We start from the raw sequence: 23,218 nt of genomic DNA, 5'->3' as shown, positions 1-23,218 counted from the left end.
TTTATCATGCGGTATATCTATTTTGTTGACACCTGATAATTGTGTTATATATTTATTTTAATAAATAGAAAATAATTTTAATTATGTTTGAAAAATATATTTGATAATTTTAATTATCTCAAATATTTAATAATTTTAGCAATTATATCAAATATATTTTCAGGGCCTTAGATTTTACGTTAATTTTATTTTTTCCTAAAAATAAATTATTAAATATTTAATTTCACTAAATTAAATTTATTTAATATTTTAAAATTACAATATATATATTTAACAGAATTTGATAAACATGTGTTTTGAAATATTATTATAAAATAATAAATGTCTATAACTAAAATTAAAATAATAGTGATTTATTCATTTAAACATTTTTTTTCACTACATGATTATTAATTAAAATTTTAAACCAGAATTGGTTAAAAGAAAATATCATAATTATTTCAAAGCATCAATGAAACAAATTTGGACTTCATACAAATTGAAAACTTCAAGGAAATCAATGTTTTCTCCTATTGAAAACTATTCACAGAACTTCACATAATTCAAAATTATTCATTTATTTTATTAAAAATTATAACTAATTTAATATATAACAATTAATTAAAAATAAATATAATAATTTAAATAATTACTTAAAAATTAAATTAAACCACAATAATTAAAAAACAATTTGTTATACATAATTGTTTAGTAATCTTTAGAAAATGAAAATAAAAGTTTTACAACATAACACTAGATAGTGATAATGAAATAAATAAATAAATTGGGAAAATTGTTATACATATATATATTCCTTTGTTTTAATTCCTTAATTAGTGTAATGGTACACTTTTTTTAATAATAAATAATTTGATATAATTTAATTAATACATAAAATCGTACATTGCACCAAAAAAAATTAATAAAATATATTTAATATGAATTATTGATATATTAAATTTAAGAAATTTTTAAAACATATCAAAATACATGAATATATGAGAATACTGAGATAATATAAAATATAAATCAAAGATCTGGACCTGTAATCTTCAAAGCCCAAACCTAACCGAGTACATTTTATGAAGCAAAAGGGAAAAAAAGGTGCTTTTTTTCTGTTCTCCCGAGAAAATACCGTCTCCATTTTACCTCTCTTGCTGCTCATAATCACAACTTTTTAGCCTTTCAGCTTTGAATTCACTGTAGAAGTTGAAGGAAGGCAATTCGTTCAACCAAAGGCAAGTTCTTTTTATTTTTTCACAAAACCAAATTGGAAGTTTCTTGGGGTTTTTTTTCCTTTTTAAATTTTTTTACAGGTATCTGGGCATTTATTTCTGTTAATTTTTGATGTTATGAATTGGTTTTTTTTAATATTGTAAAAATTCAGAATTTAAAGCAAAGTTCATTTTTTGGCTGTTATATGTTTTGTGATAGGATGAATTATATGATTTTTTCTGGATCTGTTTAGAGTTTCTCACGCATGAATGTGTTCAAAAAAAAAGAGAAAAAATTATGGTTTTTAATTTACTATCAAATATATCCTACCAATTGGTATAAAAAAACCAGCTTGAATTGTGGTAGCTATGAAATGAAGAAAATTATAGTTTCATCTGCAAGAAGATAGCTTGACTGTTCTTGTTTCCTTAACCTATTTGTAGGAACTAAAATTAAGCTAGCAATGAGTTTAATCCGGTTTTTCGAATCATTTTGCTTGTTCTATTTTGGAGATTTTACTGTATGACAGATTTCGCCTTAAGGGTCTTTTGATTGATGCCACTTTTGAATTTCTATTGTTTGTTGAAACGTAGGTAGCCGGTATACATTGGTAGAATTTAATGGCAGGTGATGATGGCCTGCCGTCTTTGGGTCGTGTAAAGCTTACTGATCTCATACCCTCAGAGGGCTTACCTTCAGACTCTTACAAGCTGTCAGTCTCTACTTTATCACAATCTTTTGCTCAATATTCAGCTGCTGTCATTCAGTTTCCAGCTGCTGATGCAGCTCTTTTGAGATCCAGTTTAGATTCTGCTCGCCTTTACTTCCAACAAAGGGAAGCATACCCATCCGCGGACATGATCCACACAAATGATTCTCGTGAATGGTGCAAAACGTCTGGTTACTATGCTGATCCGCAACTTTGGCACGAAACTTATGATTATAGACCAGGCTTAACTCCTATAGAGCCCAGTAATGCAATGGAGCTTCCTCCAGGTGGTTTGCCCGACATATTTGGCTTGCTTGGTAAGGCAGCACGAGGCATACTGGATGCTATGAGCTATTGCTTGAATTTGCGCAGCTCTCCGTTTACCGAAATACTTGATAACGTACCATTAAGAAGCAGAGAAGTATCATCTTCGGTATTATCTGTGTGCTGTCATGCAAGGCCTTCTTTTCATGGGGCACAACACCACAATTTAACAACACAGGATGATGGTCAATTGATGATGTTCCATGACCATGATCACCAGGTTGATAAAAGCTTAATATCTGTCGTTAAGTCGGATAAGGCAGGTTTGCATGTAAGAGATTTTCATGGTCGGTGGTTTCTTGTTGATGGGGACCTTGGTCCTCAAGAAGCTGTCGTTTATCCCGGACTAGCACTTTATCAAGCAACTGCAGGTTATGTCAATCCTGCACTGCATAGGACAGAGATTAATAATATTCCGGGTAACATGTATGGACGATGCTCTTTGGTTTTCAAACTCATGCCCAAATCCATGACCTGTCTCAGTTGCTCGGAGATGAGAGCAGCTGGTCATGGGGTTGAAGCTCAGTTCCAGATTCCAGTGCCAGTTGATGACTTCATGCAGAGATCTCACCCAACTGATCAGCTCTTTAATAGAAACACTTTCCAGAGCTTCAGTTTCCTGACTGCCCAAGACGGTAGGCAGTATTTCTCAATATGTATGCAGCATTTTCTTATACCAGTTTTGGTCCTAGAAAAAGCAATAAAATGACTATAATAGGAAAATATTTTCACAATTGTCTAGCTAGTTCTCCAAGTGAAGAACAATAGAAATCATGCCTAGAAATGTGAAGGGTATTATCAATACACTTCATTAGTCATGAATGCTGGACCGGGATTATTGTTGAATTAATGTTTTGACCCCAAAATTTCCAAAAATACAGGCAAGATAGGGGTTTCGATAGTTTGATCTGGACCATAACATTTTAGTCTTCTTGATGTTGGATTATCGTTTTTGTTATATTATTTTTCTGTCCATGTAGCCTTAGTGAGAAGTTGTTAACAGCAGGTCCTTGGATCAATGAAATGCTGGTACAGGATCTATGAAGCCCTTGATGAGACGAAGGAAGAATAATACAAGATGCAAACCTCTGCCTCCTTCCAAGAGATTACGGCTTGAGGCTCAACGTGTCCTTAAGGAAAGGGTTCAGGATATTGCGGACAAAAAGGGAATCAAACTAAGGTTTTGTAACCTAAAAGAGTGTGAGAATCACATTCATGCACTTGATAGCCCTTGTGCCAATATCAGAATGGAAATCGGGTGGCCACAGGGAGTGCCATTTGTTCATCCCCATGATTTACCTAATAAGGCAAAGATTGGTTTTCTTGAAGCATATGAACCTGGTTGGACTGCAACTCATGATATGGATTTAAGCCTGACAGAACCAGGACAGGCCAGCCAACAGTCAGCAAACTGTAACTGTAAGTCTCTGTTTATGTTTCTGCCAACACCATGAAAATTTTGCTAGATTTATCTCGAGCATTTTTAATCGTCATTAATATACGCTAAAGTGCATTGAATTTCTTTTTTCCTCTGATGATGATCTGAATGCTGTTAACTGAATGAGTTATATATATATTGTCTGCAGGAACCGGAATGTAGTTCCCTTTTGTGCAATTATCCTTAATGAGCTCATTTTTTGTGATCTTCTTGGAGGATTTCAACTCGGAGGTTATGTATGACATGAGCTTTTCTGCCAAACCAGATTTGAGTTGTACTTCAACGGCTAATTCTCACAGAACACAACACCACAACATGTCTGCAGACCGAGTATTGTCTGCAGAAATCAATCTGGATTTCCAACGCAACCAGCAGGATTGTTCTGTTGAAACCCCAGCCCTTTCTAAACTGAAAAGGTTTTCACTGTATCAATTTGCAAACAAGACAGCTCACAGACATGTCTGTATAAACTATAAGGAAAGAATACATTTGTATGTGAATAGTTAGCTTCTTAGGTAAATTTCACTTTGTGGTCTCAAGGTTCTTCCATTGCTCATTTCTTTTTGGTTTCTTGAGTTCCCTCCATGTTTCAGCTTCATGTTTCAGCTTTCATTTTGTAGAGAAAACAAAAATTGAGGAATAACAGGGATCTTTTCAGTTTGATGACTTGTTATAGTGGCAGTTGACGCAATTTTTACAGATACAAATCTACTTATTTTGAGGAATATCCTTTGCTGTTATTATATTTATTAAAGGCTCATTGGTATATATAGTTGTTTTCAAGGTGTATGGATTAGCTCAAATTTAGTAAATCTTTGTTTAGGGTCTCAGCGGGGTTACGTGGACGGTTCAACTCTTGAATATGTCTATCATGTCGGATTTAACTATAGCTCGTTCAATGGTAGCCAGTGTTAGGTTTGCAGCCTTAACCTACATTTAGGCACCACAAACACAAACAATACCAATGAAGATATTCATTATAACTAATTGAGCCTTACGGTGCAACTGCTTGCACTGGTTAAATATATGAACCCTAGTAAGGAAATGATTTAAGGGCATTATCCAGAAGAGTACAAGAAGCCGAACATGTAAGGATGCTGATTCCAATTGATGTTGATTCGTGTGATTAGTGAATGATGATACCTACCTGCGATCGAAGCACCTACTGTGAGAGTGCCCGCAGGGCATGAGGCGATGAGAATGTAGTGCTGACTGAACCTTGCAGATAGAAACAGCTCCACCATAGGAGTTCTCTATCAGCCAGTGCTTGTGAGTGATTCCTTCAGGAGTTGACTCAGCTTTCAACTGCGAAATGGTGGTCGGGTTTCAGATGGCAGCTTGACGAGTGTGTGTTACCGTAAAACTCTTCCAAATTGTAAAAAGCCCTTTGTTGGGGAAGAAACATGTGGATAACTACATCACCTGGAACTATGACAGGAAGAAGCATGGCTAAATAAGTTTTAACAATCAAGAAACTAGCTTACTTGATCGGTGTAGAACTCATATTTTGCCCGGGCCTTAAAATAAATAAACCAAATTTTGAAAAAAAAAATCAAAATGCCCATTAAAAGTCCATTTACAAACAAAGCTACCAACCCAATTACAGCCCAAAAATTAAAACCTAAAAGAAGCCCAAAAGCTTAGAAACCCTAGCCCACAATCTATTTTCGGAAATTAGAAACTCTAGCCGCAAGCCTCAACCACCCACTTCCAACCACTACCAAGTGGCACATGCCTCCACCACCGTTTGCCTGCCATACAAGAAGAAGAAAAGATAACAAATATATATAATAAAGTTTGTAAATGGCTATAAAGGCCATACTAGAACCGATTGTAAAGGGGGGGATCGATGGTATTTTGAGGAAGAATCGATTGTATTTTGGGGAGAGAAGAGATTGTATTAGAGGGGGTTGTATTACAGAGACTTTTGGGAGAAATCAAAAGGAGAAAACAAATTCAAAAGGTGTTTGTCCTTATTTTTATTTTTTTGATCTTCTTTCTATTCGTTCGTTTTATCTATTTTACAAATATTTTTAACAAAGAAAAAAACTTGTAAAAAATATAAAAAAAAAGGAAAGAGGGAAGGATCTTACCGGTGTTCAGTTTTCCAACATCGTGGACGACCGAGGAAGCCACCGCCGAGGATCGGTGGCCTGAAACCGAATGGATTCTTGAGTTCTAGGGTGCTTCTCATTAATTTTTGAAGGTTTTTGGGTCATTTTAACCCCAAATCCGGGCTCTACTTGAGAAGAGAAGTGAAAAAGGGCCTCGAAAGATTTTCCGGTCACCGTGGACGGCGCCGCCGCCGTCGGTGGCCGGTGACCGGCGTGACGGTTGATGGCCGGTCCGATGACCGGAGGAGGGGAAGGGTTGAGAGAGTTGAGAGCCTTCTCTCTATTTTGAAAAATGAATGTAGGGTGGTAAGATGGTGTTTTAACTCTTTTTTTTGTTGTTTTTTTCTTTAAAAAAGGTTTTTTTTATGATAAAAAAAGAGAAAATAAAGTATGGTTTTAATTAATAATAAAAACAAAATAGTATGGGGGAATGGTTTTAATTAATAATAAAAACAAAATAGTATGGGGGAATAGTTTTAATTAATAATAAAACAAAATAGTACGGGGGAGTAGTTTTAATTAATAATAAAACAAAGTAGCATGGGAGGAGTGGAATCAACTTTCTTGCTTGGGACCATGCATGTTACCTTTAATTGGGTAATTTGCGCAATTGGTCCCCTCCTTTGTGCTAGCCTTCAATCGGGCCATATTTAAGTTTTATATTATTTTAAATTGGCCTGCTGATCGTATGCTATTTCAATTTGCCCCCTTTGCAGATATTTTAAGATTTGGGGCATTTTTAATTTTAGATCTCGGACATTTATACGCAATTAATTTTAGTCCAAAATTACATTTCAATAATTTGTTTTACTTGTAAGTTATCTCTTGGATTTTGTTTCTTCTCTCAATTAAGTTTCAGTTATTCTTTTAGAATAAACATGTTTCTACATATTATTTTGATTTCATACTTTTGTAATTATTATTTTTCTTTTCTTTTTTTTCACGTGCATACTGTTTATATGAAATACCTTTATATTATTATTACTACTATATGTATATATTTATAATATTACTAATAGTTTATTTTTACATTATTATGTATATACCATGTAAATATTTTAATATTATATTATGTATACATATATATATATATATATATATATATATATATATATATCTTTTAATATTGTATTTTTATTGTTTTGCATATGCCCTAATATTATATCGTTTATATATATATTTTTTATTTCTCATATTATCTTACTTTATATATTTTTAACTATATCATGTATATGCTACTACTATATATCTATTTATGTAGTATTATTAATAGTTGTTTCTAATAGTATGATTATTTCTAATATGTATATATTATGTATTTACCTTCAATATTATATATCGTATATTTCTAATACTATTACGTTATTACTACTATTACACTATTATTATATTTTTACCCATTACTCTTTAAATACACTTGTTTTACCTTTTACTCTTCACTCACTATATATATTGTTTACTTATCTATATATTCACATACATATATATAATTTCACACATCATTCCAAAATTTTTATTTGTATTATTACTATTAATATTATTATTATCTTCACTATACTATCGTTCTTTAGTCTTACATAATGATTGTTTATTTATTACTAGTTTTTTAATCTCGAATATTTCCTAGCTTATTTGTTATTATCTTTTATTCGTTTTATTCATTTATTTGTTACCTCGAAATAAGATTTTTTGCAAATAAGGCAATGCTTGGTGTTTGGAAATTTAGAAAGAAAGGCTCTAACTTATTGGGTTGCTACTTTTCTCGTTGAATTCGAATAATTAAGTACCCTTCTAAGTTTTTAGAGGTTTTCTAAATGCAAGCCACTATCTTGGAATTTCAAAGCAATATGTCCTAACTTATTGGATATAGCGTTTTCTTTGTTTGAGATAGGAATTTCAAAAAGGATAACTTAATGTCAATACTTTGACGCTAGTGAATCCCAATTTTCAAAGTTAAAATATTTTAAAGAGGACTACATCTTAAATTTTTTTTTCTTTCGACATTAAAGACATTTGATAATCAATTAGGTACCAATTTTTGGGCGTTACGAGGGTGCTAATCCTTCCTAAATGACGTAACCGACTCCGAACCCGTTCTTTTATTTCGTGGACCAAAACTAATGATTTTAAAACAAAATGTTTTAAAGGTGATCCAATCACACCCAAAAAGATTGGTGGCGACTCCCGTTTTCATTTTTTAAACTCGATTCCCATTTTTTTTTCAAAATTTGGTTTATTTATTTTAAGGCCCGGGCAAAATATGGGTTCTACAGCTGCCCCTCTTTGCTCATTGTTGTGTTAACTAGAATAGAGCAAAGACTAAAAAGACCCAATTTTGCTCGGGCTTGCCGAGTTTTGAGTTCTTCGATCTGCTTCTTCGATCTGTTCCCTATAAACACAGGGATGCCAAATCTGCTGTCTTCAACTTGTTCCCTATAAACATAGGGATGCCAAATCTGCTATCTTCAACTTGTTCCCTATAAACACAGGGATGCCATGTTGAAATCTTCGATCTGCTTCACTGTAAGCACAGGAATGTCAGATCTGCTATCTTCGATCTGTTCCCTATAAGCAAAGGGATGCCAAATCTGCTTTTTCAACTTGTTCCTATAAGCACGGGGATGCCATGCTGAAATCTTCGATCCGCTTCATCGTAACTCGGGAAGGCGATATCGCTATCTTTGATCGCCCCCGCCTACTCTGAGACGCCAAATCTATTTCTTCGATTTGCTCCCTGACGATACAGAGACGACAAATCATCTTAGATTTGCTTTCTCGTAATCACGTGAAAGCCAAATCAGCTATGTCTTCGATTTGTTCCTTGTAAACACAAGGATGCCAAACCATATTGGATCTGCTTCAGTGAAATCATCTGAAGGCGAGATCTGCTATGTGTCTGCTCTCCATCAAAGCGAATATGCCAAACTTCGATTCATTCTCTGACGATACAGAGACGACAAATCATATTAGATTTGCTTTCTCGTAATCACGTGAAAGCCAAATCAGCTATGTCTTCGATTTGTTCCTTGTAAACACAAGGATGCCAAACCATATTGGATCTGCTTCAGTGAAATCATCTGAAGGCGAGATCTGCTATGTGTCTGCTCTCCATCAAAGTGAAGATGCCAAACTTCGATTCGTTCTCTGGCGATACAGAGACGACAAATAATCTTAGATTTGCTTTTTCGTAATCACGTGAAAACCAAATCAGCTATGTCCTCGATTTGCTCCTTGTAAACACAAGGATGCCAAACCATCTCGGATCTGCTTCAGTATAACATCTGAAGGCCAGATCTGTTATGCTGCGGCCTATTACCCTACTGCTTAAGGGATTAAGGCGCGTCATCCTGTAGAATGATTATGGCTGATAATTAGGATGCCATGCTCGAAGTGAGTCAAATGTTCGTAATTAAGCATGTTATGATGCAAAATGTCATGAATATAACCCCTATCCTAGACGTTATCATTCATTCTTTCATTTGCCTTTCTTGTCTCAAAGCTTCATTCACGCTCAGCCCGTAGGCCTGTACCCTTCCTCCAATGCTACGATCCACTGAGGATGTTTGTAAAACAATCTTTTCTTAAAATTGAATCATTGATTTTGTTCATTTTCCCTTTAGACTGGATGAAAGAAATTCCTCGAGTTCCTTCATCCTTTACTTACGTGAATTTCTCGAACAATTGTCCTGTTTTAGTTTCTTGTATTGTCTAGAAATTTCAGAGTAATGCGCAAAACTTCGTTTGTAAACATATTTAGTTCATCTATCATTATTTCAATGCAACATGGAAGATGAATAAATCTTTAAGAATAATTGGATTTGAATGAATTAAGAAGAAAGAATACAAAGGAAATTAATCTGAAGGTCTATCTTTAGGAAGGAATAGAATCTAAAGATGGAAAACAAGATAGAAGTTAGATCCTCCAGATATCACCGCTTGAGTGCCTATACACCAGCTCCATGAAGTCTTTCTTGAGTTCAAAATGTGTTTAAAAGATCCCAAGTAACTCTGTTAATGCCCCGATTTGTAGCATTCTTCGCTCTTTGTAACAAGATTACTGTTTACTCTTCAAAATCTGAGTTGCCCTTACAGGTTTTCAACTCAAAAACCTTTTGGTCACAAGGTGCTTTTTGCGGGTTTTCACCTTGGCCTCTCCGTTTTTTATTTTTATTTTCTCAAGGCGCCCTTTGCGGGTTTTCACCTTAGATTCTCTTCTTCTTTAGACAAAGTATTTTTTAACTGAGTCCGAGTTTAATGGATTAGGTAAACTTTTCCCATCCATTTCTGCTAAGATCAATGCACCACCGGAGAAAGCTTTCTTCACAACATACGGCCCTTCCCAATTCGGCATCCATTTTCCTCTAAAATCCTTTTGAATATGAAGGATCTTTTTCAGTACAAGGTCTCCCTCATGGAATTCTCTTGGTCAAACTTTCTTGTCATAAGCTTGCATCATTCGCTTCTGATACATCTGACCATGTCGAATGGCTTTTAACCTCTTTTCTTCAATCAAGTTCAACTGGTCATACCGGGATTGAACCCACTCAGCTTCATCTAACTTTACTTCTGTCAAAATTCGAAGAGAAGGTATTTCTACTTCAATAGGTAATACTGCTTCCATCCCGTAAACTAACGAGAATGGAGTTGCCCCAGTAGAGGTTTTGACAGATGTTCGATAGGCCAGGAGTGCAAACGGTAACTTCTCATGCCAATCTCTATAGGTCTCAGTCATCTTCCCCACTATTTTCTTAATATTCTTGTTGGCAGCTTCTACCGCCCCATTCATTTTTGGACGATAGGGGGAAGAATTGTGATGCTTAATCTTGAACTGGTCGCAAATTTCTGCTATCGTTTTGTTGTTTAGGTTCAATGTATTGTCGGATATGATCTTCTCAGGCATTCCATACCGACAAATGATCTCCTTCTTCAAGAATCGACTCACAGCTGACTTAGTAACATTCGCATAAGAAGCAGCCTCTACCCATTTTGTGAAGTAGTCAATTACTACAAAGATAAACCGATGTCCATTCGAAACTCTCGGTGATATTGGTCCAATAATATCCATGCCCCACATGGAAAAAGGCTATGGAGAAGTTATAACATGCAAAGGTGAAGGTGGTACATGAATTTTATCCCCATAAATCTGGCACTTATGGCATTTCTTGGTGTAATTGATGCAATCCTCTTCCATAGTGGCCCAATAATAGCCAAACCTCATGATTTGCCTTGCCATCGTGAACCCATTTGCATGCGTCCCGCATACACCTTCGTGAACTTCTTTTAGAATTAACTTAGCTTCCATAGCATCGACACATCTCAAAAGTACTTGGTCTTTTCGTCTTTTGTACAGGATATCTCCGTCTAAAACATAGTCGTAAGCTAACCTCCTCAAGGTTCGTTTGTCATTTTCACTGGCCTGTTCAGGGTATTTACGATCTCTCACGTATCGCAATATATCTTGATACCAGGGGTTATTGTCATTTCCCTCCCTCTCAATGTTACAACAATGAGCTGGAGCCTCGTAAACGCTCATTTGAATTGGCTTCATTTCTTTTTCTTTATTTGCCTTGATCATTGAGGCCAAGGTTGCTAAAGCATCTGTCATTTGATTTTTGTCTCGTGGGAGATAATTGAAGGTGATGTTATCAAATTCCTCAAGTAACCCCAAAACTACCTTTCGATAACTAATCAATTTAGGGTCCCTTGTCTCCCATTCACCTCTAAGCTGATAAACAACCAACGCCGAATCCCCATATACTTCTAGAGTTTTTATACCTCGCTCTACAGTTGCTTGAAGTCCCATGATGCATGCTTCATATTCAGCCATATTGTTTGTGCAATCAAAGTCTAACTTGCACATAAAAGGATAATGATCGCCATTCGGAGATACCAAGACTGCCCCAATTCCATTTCCGATTGCATTAGAAGCCCCATCAAAATTGAGCCTCCAAGAAGAATTTTCAGTCATTGCTATACACATCAACTCCTCATTTGGAAAATCAAAGTTTAGTGGCTCATAATCCTCTAGAGCCCTACTAGCCAAGAAGTCCACTACCGCACTTCCTTTTATAGCCTTCTGACTTATGTAGACTATATCAAACTCCGAAAGTAAAATTTGCCATCTTGCCATTTTCCCATTTAGAGCTGTTGACTCCATCATGTATTTCAACGGATCAAGTTTTGAGATGAGCCAAGTGGTATGGTATAGCATGTACTGTCTTAATCTCCGAGTTGTCCAAATCAGCGCACAACACAACTTTTTGATTGGTGAATATCTCATCTAACAGTTAGTAAACTTCTTACTGAGATAATAAATTGCCTTCTCCTTTTTCCCTGACTCATCATGCTGGCCAAGCACACATCGCATAGAATTACTGAACACCGATAAGTACAGTATTACTAGTTTATCTGGGCTGGGTGGAGACAATACCGGAGCATTCAACAAATACTGCTTGACCTTTTCAAAAGCATTCTGGCATTCCCCATCCCAAATACCTTGATTGTGCTTTCTGAGGAGGCGAAAGATAGGATCACATTTCTCGGTTAGTTGTGAAATAAACCGAGCAATGTAATTCAACCTTCCTAGGAATCCTTGAACTTCTTTTTGAGTACGTGGTGGAGGTAATTCTCGTATGGCTCTGACCTTGTCTGAGTCGACTTCAATTCCTTTTTCACTGACTACGAAGCCTAACAACTTTCCGGATCTGGCTCCAAAGGTACACTTTGCTGGATTAAGCTTCAACTGAAATTTTCTTAACCTTACAAACAATCTTCTCAAGACCTCAATATGCTCTTTTTCCGTACGGGACTTGGCAATCATATCATTGACGTATACCTCAATATCCTTATGCATCATGTCATGGAACAAGTTCACCATGGCCTTTTGGTACGTTTCCCCTGCATTTTTTAGTCCAAATGGCATTACTTTATAGCAAAAGGTGCCCCACAAGGTTATAAAGGTGGTTTTATCCATGTCCTCTGAATGCATCTTTATTTGGTTATATCCTGAGAAACCATTCATAAAGGAGAACAATGAATATCTCGCTGTGTTATCTACTAAAGTATCAATGTGGGGTAAAGGAAAATTATCTTTTGGGCTTGCTTTGTTCAAGTCTCTGTAATCAACACACATTCGTACTTTTCCATCCTTCTTAGGGACTGGCACAATGTTAGCTACCCATTCGGAGTACTTCACTTCTTGCAAGAATCCTGCATCAAACTGTTTCTTGACTTCATCCTTTATCTTCAAAACGATATCTGGCCTCATTTTTCGCAACTTCTATTGGACTGGCTTACAATCTTGTTTTATTGGAAGATGATGTACCACAATGTCAGTACTCAATCCAGGCATATCCTGATATGACCAGGCGAAGATATCCTTGAACTCTTGAAACAACTCAATCAGACCATGCATTGTGTCCACACCAATTAGGGTTCCGATTTTCAACTCCTTCCCTTCCTCTAGGGCTATATTCTCTATTGCCTCTTTCTCATGTGGCATGATTTGTTTCTCCTCCTGCTTAACCATTCTTAACAGATCGAGAGATACGTCACAATCCTGAACATTTTCAAAATCCTGAGGTTCCTCTAAACACATGTCTTGCTCGCCAGAGAAATTAGGAGCTGTAGTATCAGCGCTTATATCATTAATATCTAGGGACCTGTGGGGGTATGAAAGAATATACAAAGAATGAATGAATCAAAGAATGATTGTTTATGTGCTATGAATAAAAGAATAAGAATTGCTAGAATTTGAAGGAATATTGGTCGATAAAAATAGAACGATACTCGTTTAAATTGATAAAAAGTTATGTTTTATTTAAATAATTATAGATGAACATAAGCCTATTTCACGAATATAATCTTACTACTCCTAGGCCCTAGTGTAACAGACATGTTTTGAGAATTACTCTGAAAAATTCCTAAAGACTACAGGAAGGTCTTCTGCAGTCCAATTATTCAGAGAGTTCCCTGGTTCGTAAGAGCGAATGTCCTCGAGGCTTCTTTGCTCCGATCCTTCATTGTGCACAGCATTAACTTGATGACTTTCCTTTATCAGCAGTCCTCCTGATTTGAAGGATTTGGATATAGGTGGGAATGTCATTGGTTTCCACTCCACTTCTCTTCTATTAAAACGCGCCTTTCTTCTCACTTGGCGCTTCTCTATTTCCTGCCTCTTGTGCTTGTGGTCTGGCTAGAAGCCCAAGCCAAAGCGGTCCTTCTTCTCAATCAGTTTTGGGATTTGAACCCCTCCTTGCAACTGTCTTCCTAGCCCTTTTCCTGGCAATGCTCATTTCCCCATCATCATTTGTAGGGCCATCCTTGTAGCTTCAGACATTTTGGGTACCAGCACTTTGCTTCCTTCCAAAATGAAGGTGGCATTAATGACCTCTAAAGAGCGGAAAGAACATTCAATAGCCTCTTCATTTGCCTCAACATAAGGGGCCTTGCTGGTAACTGCCGCTATGATGTCCTCTTCCGCATTGATGGTTATTAAGCGACCATCTGTCACTAACTTTAATTTTTGGTGCAATGAAGAGGGCACCGCTCCTGCCGAGTGTATCCATGGTCTCCCCAATAAAAAATTGTAGGAGGGCTTGATATCCATTACTAGAAATCAAATTCATACGTATTCGGCCCAATCTCCAAAGGGATGTCAATTCGTCCCATTACTTTTCTTTCAGTTCCATCAAAGGCTCTTACCACATTATGACACGTTTTCATATGCGAACTGTCAATGGGCAATCTGTTCAAGGTGGATAGCGGCAGGACGTTCAAAGCAGACCCATTATCCATGAGTACACTTGGAAGCGTGTATCCTTTGCACCGAGTAGTGATGTGTAGGGCTTTGGTTGACCCTATGCCCCCAGGTGGAATTTCATCATCGTTAAAATAAATGAAATTGTCAGCACTAATGTTGTTTACTAACCGATCTAGCTTGTTAACGGATATGTCATGGGTAACATATGTTTCGTTAAGCACCTTTAACAACACATCTCGATGCACCTCAGAGCTCAAGAGTAGGGCTAACACTGATATACGCGCCGATTGCTTGCGTAACTGCTCGACCATGCTATACTCGCTATGTTTCAAGAATTTTAGAAACTCCTTAGCCTCTTCCTCCTTTACCGGCTCATTGATGAGTACTTCAGTTTCCTTTTCCCTTTCAGCCTTGACATCTTTCGTCTTTGCGGGCTCTACTTTGATATTCCCCCCGTCATAATGTTTCCCACTTCGTGTATGAGAACCTTTATTTTGCGTGCCCCTGGATGCGCTAGCTATACTCTCCCCCTCAGGTATTGTTATATTGCAGTCATAGCTCCATGGCACCCTTCTGTCATCCTTATAAGGGAAAGGATTGGGTTTACGGATGACTATTTTGGGCCTAGTTTGCGACCCCTCCTCATTATTCCCTGGCAAGGAAATAATAATTCTCGGTTGGTTGGTTCTTTGTCGTTCATTCTCCAGCACACATATTTATCTTTCATAAGAACCACCTTTAGAAACCTGCAACTCTTTGTTAATTATAAGGCCTTGTACCATGACCTTAAACTTTTCACAATTTTGGATCATATGACCCACTTCCCCATGGAACTCACAATGGTTCTCTATTCCTTCTCCTCCTTTTCTAGAGGTCAGTATACCTCTCTTCACCATCTCCTCTCATATTACCTTCATAGGTGTCTTCACCTCAGCAATGTCTTCCTTGATTTTTCTTTTCTTTGTTTCATCAATGGCATTCACTCATTGATTGCCATGATCCGGTAACGAATTTTCGGCATTAGGGGTACTGTCGAATTTCACAACCTCCATATTGATAAGCCTCTCCACGGCTTTCTTGAATCCTGTGCAGTTTTCGATCGAATGCCCCGGTATTCCCGCATGATATTCGCACTTAGCATTTGCATCATACCATCTGGGGTACGGTGGCTGTAGTGGTTTCAAGTGAAATGGAGCAATGGCATGTGCATCATACAAGCTTTGATAAAGCTCATGATACGTCACAGGGATAGGCGTAAATTGCATTATTTCCGAATTCTGTCTTATGCCCGATTTCTGTCTTTGGGTATTTTGTTGTTCGACCATAGCTGCTTTGGGTTGACCAACTATGATTGCCCTCGAGTTGAGACTATTCACCTCATTGTCCTTTCTCCTTGGGGCTGATCTTTTAGCCACTTCCCCCTCGATTTTACCGCCTCTCACGGCATTCTCAATCATCTCACCCGCCATAACTATATCCGCGAAACTTTTTGTGGTACTTCCAATCATATGTGTGATGAATGGCGCCTTCAAAGTATTAATAAATAATATGGTGATTTCCTTTTCTAACAATGGTGGTTGTACTTCATTGCCACCTCCCTCCATCGTTGTGCATATTGCCTAAAACTTTTATTAGGTTTTTTCTCCATGTTTTGAAGTGTGATCCTATCTGGCGTCATATCAGTCACATGGTTATACTGTTGCATGAAAGCCTATGCAAGATCTCTCCATGAACTGATTCTTGCATGGCTCAACTGATTGTACCACTTAGCCGCTGCTCCCACTAGGCTGTCTTGAAAACAATGGATCAATAGTTGATCGTTGTTCACATAACTAGTCATTCTTCTACAAAACATTGTTATGTGTGCCTCTAGGCAAGTAGTCCCATTGTACTTTTCAAACTCTAGCATCTTAAATTTATGAGGAAGCACCAAATCTGGAACAAAACTTAAGTCTTTGGCATCAATCCCATGATGATTGCCAGCGCCTTCTAAAACCCTAAACTTCTCCTCTAACCATCTGCAACGATCTTCCAATTGTTTTGAGGATTCAGTGGCCATTCTTTCCTTCTCCATTAAATCCAGATCAGGAGTAATAGGGTTGATCGACCTATCACCCAAATTATTTCCCAGCCCAGATGGGAAATTTATGGGGATTCTAGCATCCACTAGCCCATATTAAGGCCTTACTGTGACAGATGGCCTTCTAGAGGTGCCTCGGTTTGCAGGGCACATGAGGCGGAGTAAAACCCGGAGGAGGTCCTTCATTATCCTCTTCAGTGATCGCCATGGGAGCTTTTCCTTTATCAGTGGCTCTTAGCAGCTGAGCCATTTGAACCATCATGTTTCTCTGAGCCTCTAGCATTTGCTCCCTCATTTCATTCTGTATTTTGGCCAACTGCTCTTGCATTTGATCTTGCATATCTTTTTGTAATTGCTCAAACCTTTGATCCATGTTATTAGTTTTAGTACGAGTGCCGTATGGATGTGTGATTTCCAGATTTTCTTTTCTACCTCTCTCTTTTCTACCTCTCTGGAAAGTAAACTTTAACTAATCAGGGTCTTTCTATAACTTTGAATGCAAATGATGTGATGAAATGTTATGAGATGCAAATGCATGAATGCAAAAAGAATATCGATTCTGGTTCAACTTCATTTAGAAAATTTTATTTAGAAAAAGAATATCTTTACATATAAGAGGATTACAAATACGATTTCGCCCTAAGGCCCAAAGCTTTAACTCTATCTAATAAGAGGGCTAACTTTCATCTTACATCCGACGATGATGAATACATCAGACTCAATACGTCAGCTCGAATTGCCAAGTCTTGCACATACTCAGCAACCTCTTGAATCTGAGCTATGGCTTCACCAATGACATGATCCCTTTTTCTGACCTGTTCTTTAGCTTAATGTAGCTCTCCCCTCAGATAATCCTCTTGCGCCTTGAGCTGCTCAACCCGGAGTTCACCGTCATGCAATGCCACCTCCAAATCTTCAACCTTGCTCCTTAGCTCCTTTAACTCGACCGTAAAATTATGGTTTTGGTGCCAACGCAGGGATTTTCCAAGTTCCATTACCTTGGTCTTCAATCATTTATTCTCCTCCTCTAATGCCAAATTCTGCCCCCGCATTTCTTGGAATTTCCTCTCCCAGTACTCGGCTCTATCCTTTTCTTCTTGAACCTCCTTCTGCCACTGATTCGAAGATCCTCCTACTCTCGCCCTCCTCAAGGCTACTTGTGCCCTTTTGTAATACTTCCTTAGATCATCTCGATCTTCCTCAATCTTCCTTTTTTCTTTCCTCTCTTTCTCGACTTCCATCTTTTGAACATCAACGTCCAAACTCAAGTACATCTTTTCTTCTTTGAGCTTTGCTATCCTCCTCTCGAACTCCAAGCTTTGTCTTCCGAACTCCTGTTTCATAATTTCTAACTTTGAGGGCCTTACTTGCAAATATTCCTCCATTGGTCGAGCTCCTTCCATACTTGGCTTAGGGATATTATCATTAACTCTTCTACCTCTCCATTCTATGTATTCCGGTGTCGTAGCGGGGCTAATAGCTTTTCCTTTCAATTGACAAGTATTCTTCCAAGCACTAGAAACTTCACTAACCCTCCTCTTGTAATCGGCTCCTCTATATACAAACTCACTTTGAGCCAACCCCTGAGTCGCTGGTATGAACTGTCTCAATCCATGCTGCCTCAGTACGAGCAAAGGGGCATAGCCAATGGCACCCCAAATCCCCAATAAGGGTACCCAATCAAAGCTACCGCATCGGTAAAGAACCTCACCAGGCATCATTCACGGAGCCCTCCACTCGACATTTTTCGACCGAAGGTTCTGAAGTAACGCTATCCAATTCTCTTCTGGAACATCAATTCTGCTGGTTGAAGCTACTATATCTTTCAACGGTGAATAATCCTCAAAGTAAACCCGACAAACCACCCTATCTATCAAACGAAAATGATCAGTAGAACCAAGCCAAAAGCAATCGAGCACACCCTATAAACCCGCCAAAGACCACCTCCTCCTACATGCACCTAAAGACCTAAATGTTTCCGCCAAAATTGCAGGATGAAGTGAACTTTTATCGAGTCGATGAAAAAGATCCGTGGTTGCCTCATCCACATATCCCAAAGCCTTAGGGAAGACCATCAATCCATATAAACTTAGGGCAAAAACATTTATCTTCTTTGTCTCATCAGGGTGTGTCAAAATCAAATCTTTCAAAGCATCCCACGAAATGCACTTGCACTCACCCTTTTCTTTAATTCGGCCGTGGCCCACCGCTTTCGCTCATCCCGTAATAATCATCAATTTCTTCCAAAAGGTAGGGACACAAGGAGCTCGAGAATAGATCCTATCATTCTGAAACCGGGGACAACGAAGTAAAACAGTGTACTCTTCCACAAGAGGGTACCATGTCTACTTCCCCAAAAGTGAAGCAATCAGACACGGGTTCCAAAACCGAGCAAGGGCTCAATAAGTGCTCGTCTATCTGAACATCAAGCAAGTAAGGTAAGTCTCTATAGTTACAGAGAATAATTGCTTAGTCTCTTTGCCCGACTGATCCCAAATTTCCTTAAGCTCTTGGAGATTATTCTGTGTGACACTTATACGAGTATAATCTGGCAGCTCCGACACATATCCTATAGCTATACTGTCTCCCTTTTCTAGTTGAGTTTGCTCGGACCATCTGTGGACGTTAACGTTGCCTTCCACTTTATCAAGAAGTCCGTTCTCCATAATAAAACTTCCTAACTTAGAAACTGACCATGAACCGATATCTTTGTAAATGCAAAATGACATGCAAGCAAAAGAAAAGAGATAGTCAGTATCACATAATATCAATAAATTTCAACGATAACTTATAAAGGTAATGTCTAAGTTGGGCTTATACGGTCCTTTGACATGGGGTTGGTTCTAAAGTTTGGGGTACCCGAACCAGCAGATTCCTAGATCCTCACCCATTATAGGCTCATTTGAATCGAGTTCAGTTCAGGGGAATACATTTCCCTATGGCTACACGGAGATGAAAATCTCACGAAACCATAGGTACGGATGTATCCCGAAAGTGATCTACTATCCTGCACGGAGGCGAAAACCTCACGAAGGCATAGCTTCTCACTCCCACTTAAGGGTGTGACCACAACGGTCATGTAAAATGCAATACGATCAAAATATAGCATGTAATAATACAAACACATGTAATGCAAAGAGGATTAAATTTTAAAATTTTTAATTTCCGACATTAAGACAAGAGATAATCAATTACATGGCCTGACTCTCTTATTACATCCCCAAGTGGAGTCGCCAAGTTGTCGAAACCATTATCGATCGAGTTTTGGAAAATGGGAATCGATTTTAAAAACAAAACGGAGTCGCCACCAATCTTTTAGGTGTGATTGGATCACCTTTAAAACATTTTGTTTTAAAATCATTAGTTTTGGTCCACGAAATAAAAGAACGGGTTCGGGAGTCGGTTACGTACGAGGAAGGATTAGCACCCTCGTAACGCCCAAAAATTGATACCTAATTGATTATCAAATGTCTTTAATGTCGAAAGAAAAAAAAATTTAAGATGTAGTCCTCTTTAAAATATTTTAACTTTGAAAATTGGGATTCACTAGCGTCAAAGTATTGCCATTAAGTTATCCCTTTTTTGAAATTCCTATCTCGAACAGCAAAACGCTATATCCAATAAGTTAGGACATATTGCTTTGAAATTCCAATATAGTGGCTTGCATTTAGAAAACCTCTAAAAACTTAGAAGGGTACTTAATTATTCGAATTCAACGAGAAAAGTGGCAACCCAATAAGTTAGGGCACTACTTTCTTGAAATTTCCAAACACCAAGCATTGCCTTATTTGCAAAAAATCTTATTTCGAGGTAACAAATAAATGAATAAAACGAATAAAAGATAATAACAAATAAGCTAGGAAATATTCGAGATTAAAAAAACTAGTAATAAATAAACAATCATTATGTAAGACTAAAGAATGATAGTATAGTGAAGATAATAATAATATTAATAGTAATAATACAAATAAAAATTTTGGAATGATGTGTGAAATTATATATATGTATGTGAATATATAGATAAGTAAACAATATATATAGTGAGTGAAGAGTAAAAGGTAAAACAAGTGTATTTAAAGAGTAATGGGTAAAAATATAATAATAGTGTAATAGTAGTAATAACGTAATAGTATTAGAAATATACGATATATAATATTGAAGGTAAATACATAATATATACATATTAGAAATAATCATACTATTAGAAACAACTATTAATAATACTACATAAATAGATATATAGTAGTAGCATATACATGATATAGTTAAAAATATATAAAGTAAGATAATATGGGAAATAAAAATATATATATATATAAACGATATAATATTAGGGCATATGCAAAACAATAAAATACAATATTAAAAGGTATATATATATATATATATATATATATATAATGTATACATAATATAATATTAAAATATTTACATGGTATATACATAATAATGTAAAAATAAACTATTAGTAATATTATAAATATATACATATAGTAGTAATAATAATATAAAGGTATTTCATATAAACAGTATGCACGTGAAAAAAAAAGAAAAGAGAAAAATAATAATTACAAAAGTATGAAATCAAAATAATATGTAGAAACATGTTTATTCTAAAAGAATAACTGAAACTTAATTGAGAGAAGAAACAAAATCTAAGAGATAACTTACAAGTAAAACAAATTATTGAAAGCAAATTTTGGGTTAAAATTAATTATATAAATGTACGAGATCTAAAATTAAAACGCCCAAATCTTAAAATACCGCATAAAGGGGCAAATTGAAATAGCACACAGTGCAGGCCAATTTAAAATAATATAAAACTTAAATATGGCCCGATTGAAGGCTAAGCACAAAGGAGGGACCAATTGCATAAATTACCCAATTAAAGGTAACATGCATGGTCCCAAGCAAAAAGTTGATTCTACTCCCCTATGCTACTTTGTTTTATTATTAATTAAAACTACTCCCCTACTATTTTGTTTTATTATTAATTAAAACTATTCCCCATACTATTTTATTTTTATTATTAATTAAAACCATTTCCCATACTATTTTATTTTTATTATTAATTAAAACCATACTTTATTTTTCTTTTTTAATCATAAAAAACCTTTTTTTTAGAAAAAAACAACAAAAAAGAGTTAAAACACCATCTTACCACCCTACATTCATTTTTCAAAATAGAGAAGGCTCTCAACTCTCTCAACCCTTCCTCCTCCGGTCATCGGACCGGCCATCAACCGTCATGCCGGTCACCGGCCACCGACGGCGGCGCCGCCGTCCACGGTGACCAAAAATCTTCCGAGGCCCTTTTTCGCTTCTCTTCTCTAGTAGAGCCGGATTTGGGGTTAAAATGACCCAAAACCTTCAAAATTAATGAGAAGCACCCTAGAACTCAAGAATCCATTCGGTTTCGGCCACCGATCCTCGGCGGTGGCTTCTCGATCGTCCACGATGTTGGAAAACCGAACACCGGTAAGATCCTTCCTCTTTCCTTTTTTTATATTTTTACAAGTTTTTTCTTTGTTAAAATATTTGTAAAATAGATAAAACGAACGAATAGAAAGAAGATCAAAAAATAAAAATAAGGACAAACACGTTTTGAACTTGTTTTCTCCTTTTGATTTCTCCCAAAGTCTCGTAATACAACCCCCTCTAATACAATCTCTTCTCTCCCCAAAATACAATCGATTCTTCCTCAAAATACCATCGATCCCCCCTCCCCTACAATCGGTTCTAGTATGGCTTTTATAGCCATTTACAAACTCTATTATATATATTTGCTATCTTTTCTTCTTCTTGTATGGCAGGCAAACGGTGGTGGAGGCATGTGCCGCTTGGTAGTGGTTGGAAGTGGGTGGTTGAGGCTTGCGGCTAGGGTTTTTAATTTCTGAAAATAGGTTGTGGGCTAGGGTTTCTAAGCTTTTGGGCTTCTTTTAGGTTTTAATTTTTGGGTTGTAATTGGGTTGGTAGCTTTGTTTGTAAATGGACTTTTAATGGGCATTTTGATTTTTTTCTTTATTTATTTTTTTTTCAAAATTTAGTTTATTTATTTTAAGGTCCGAGCAAAATATGGGTTCTACAATTTTAACTGAAAAAACTATTCTTATTCCAATTGGGCATCCAAGTTGGCATTTAAAATGCATTTGGACTGCCACATAAGATTGCTATTAGAGAGGTAACAGAACTTAATGGCAAAGTGGCTACTTCGTAACAAAATGATAACCTAAGTGATTAAAACGTAACATTTCAAACATAAGTGACTAAAATGCAATTTGAGACAAACAAAGTGACTTTTTTTTTATAGTTTACCCTAATTTGAATGTGTTTGATGCATTTGAATCTGTTTTACACAAAATAAATACCTATTAATTGAGTAGGTTGGATTGATTTTAAATTCTGTAAATTTTGAGAAATTATTTTATAGATCTTTCCTATCATATTATTCATGATCTCTTTCCAATTATTTAATAACATTTCAATAAATTTTTTCATGTCATTGACACATAATTTTGATAATTTTTTTATCTCGAATCCCAAATTTGGAATCTTGAGTTCGGGTTCAAGGAATTCATGGTTCAAGGTTTGAATTTGG

At 36.5% G+C, this 23,218-nt stretch overlaps 1 protein-coding gene and 1 long non-coding RNA gene across 4 annotated transcripts; one reads left to right on the top strand and one right to left on the bottom strand.

Moving 5' to 3' along the window:
* The first annotated feature begins 967 nt into the window (after window positions 1–967).
* LOC108461387 (uncharacterized) lies at window positions 968–4,372 on the top strand. Of its 3 annotated transcripts, XM_017761226.2 has the most exons (5): window positions 970–1,217; window positions 1,788–1,906; window positions 1,997–2,862; window positions 3,263–3,646; window positions 3,814–4,372. In XM_017761226.2, coding segments are annotated over exons 2-5 (1,344 nt in total). In that variant the 5' UTR covers window positions 970–1,217; window positions 1,788–1,814; the 3' UTR covers window positions 3,816–4,372. The 3 variants fall into 3 exon arrangements, with proteins under 3 accessions (XP_052887329.1, XP_017616715.1, XP_017616714.1); XM_053031369.1 differs by having other exon boundaries at window positions 968–1,221; window positions 1,792–2,862; XM_017761225.2 differs by having other exon boundaries at window positions 1,788–2,862.
* An 830-nt stretch (window positions 4,373–5,202) lies between these two features.
* On the bottom strand, window positions 5,203–6,107 carry LOC108473083 (uncharacterized). The gene is made up of 2 exons (XR_008286671.1): window positions 5,759–6,107; window positions 5,203–5,416 (listed from the first exon to the last, which is right to left on the bottom strand). It is a non-coding gene; the product is annotated as an uncharacterized LOC108473083 (long non-coding RNA).
* Between the last annotated feature and the right edge of the window lie 17,111 nt (window positions 6,108–23,218).

The sequence above is a fragment of the Gossypium arboreum genome, chromosome 1 (assembly GCF_025698485.1).
Source record: "Gossypium arboreum isolate Shixiya-1 chromosome 1, ASM2569848v2, whole genome shotgun sequence".
In the NCBI taxonomy this organism is placed as follows: Eukaryota; Viridiplantae; Streptophyta; class Magnoliopsida; order Malvales; family Malvaceae; genus Gossypium; species Gossypium arboreum.
This window is presented reverse-complemented; position numbering and strand designations above follow the sequence as displayed.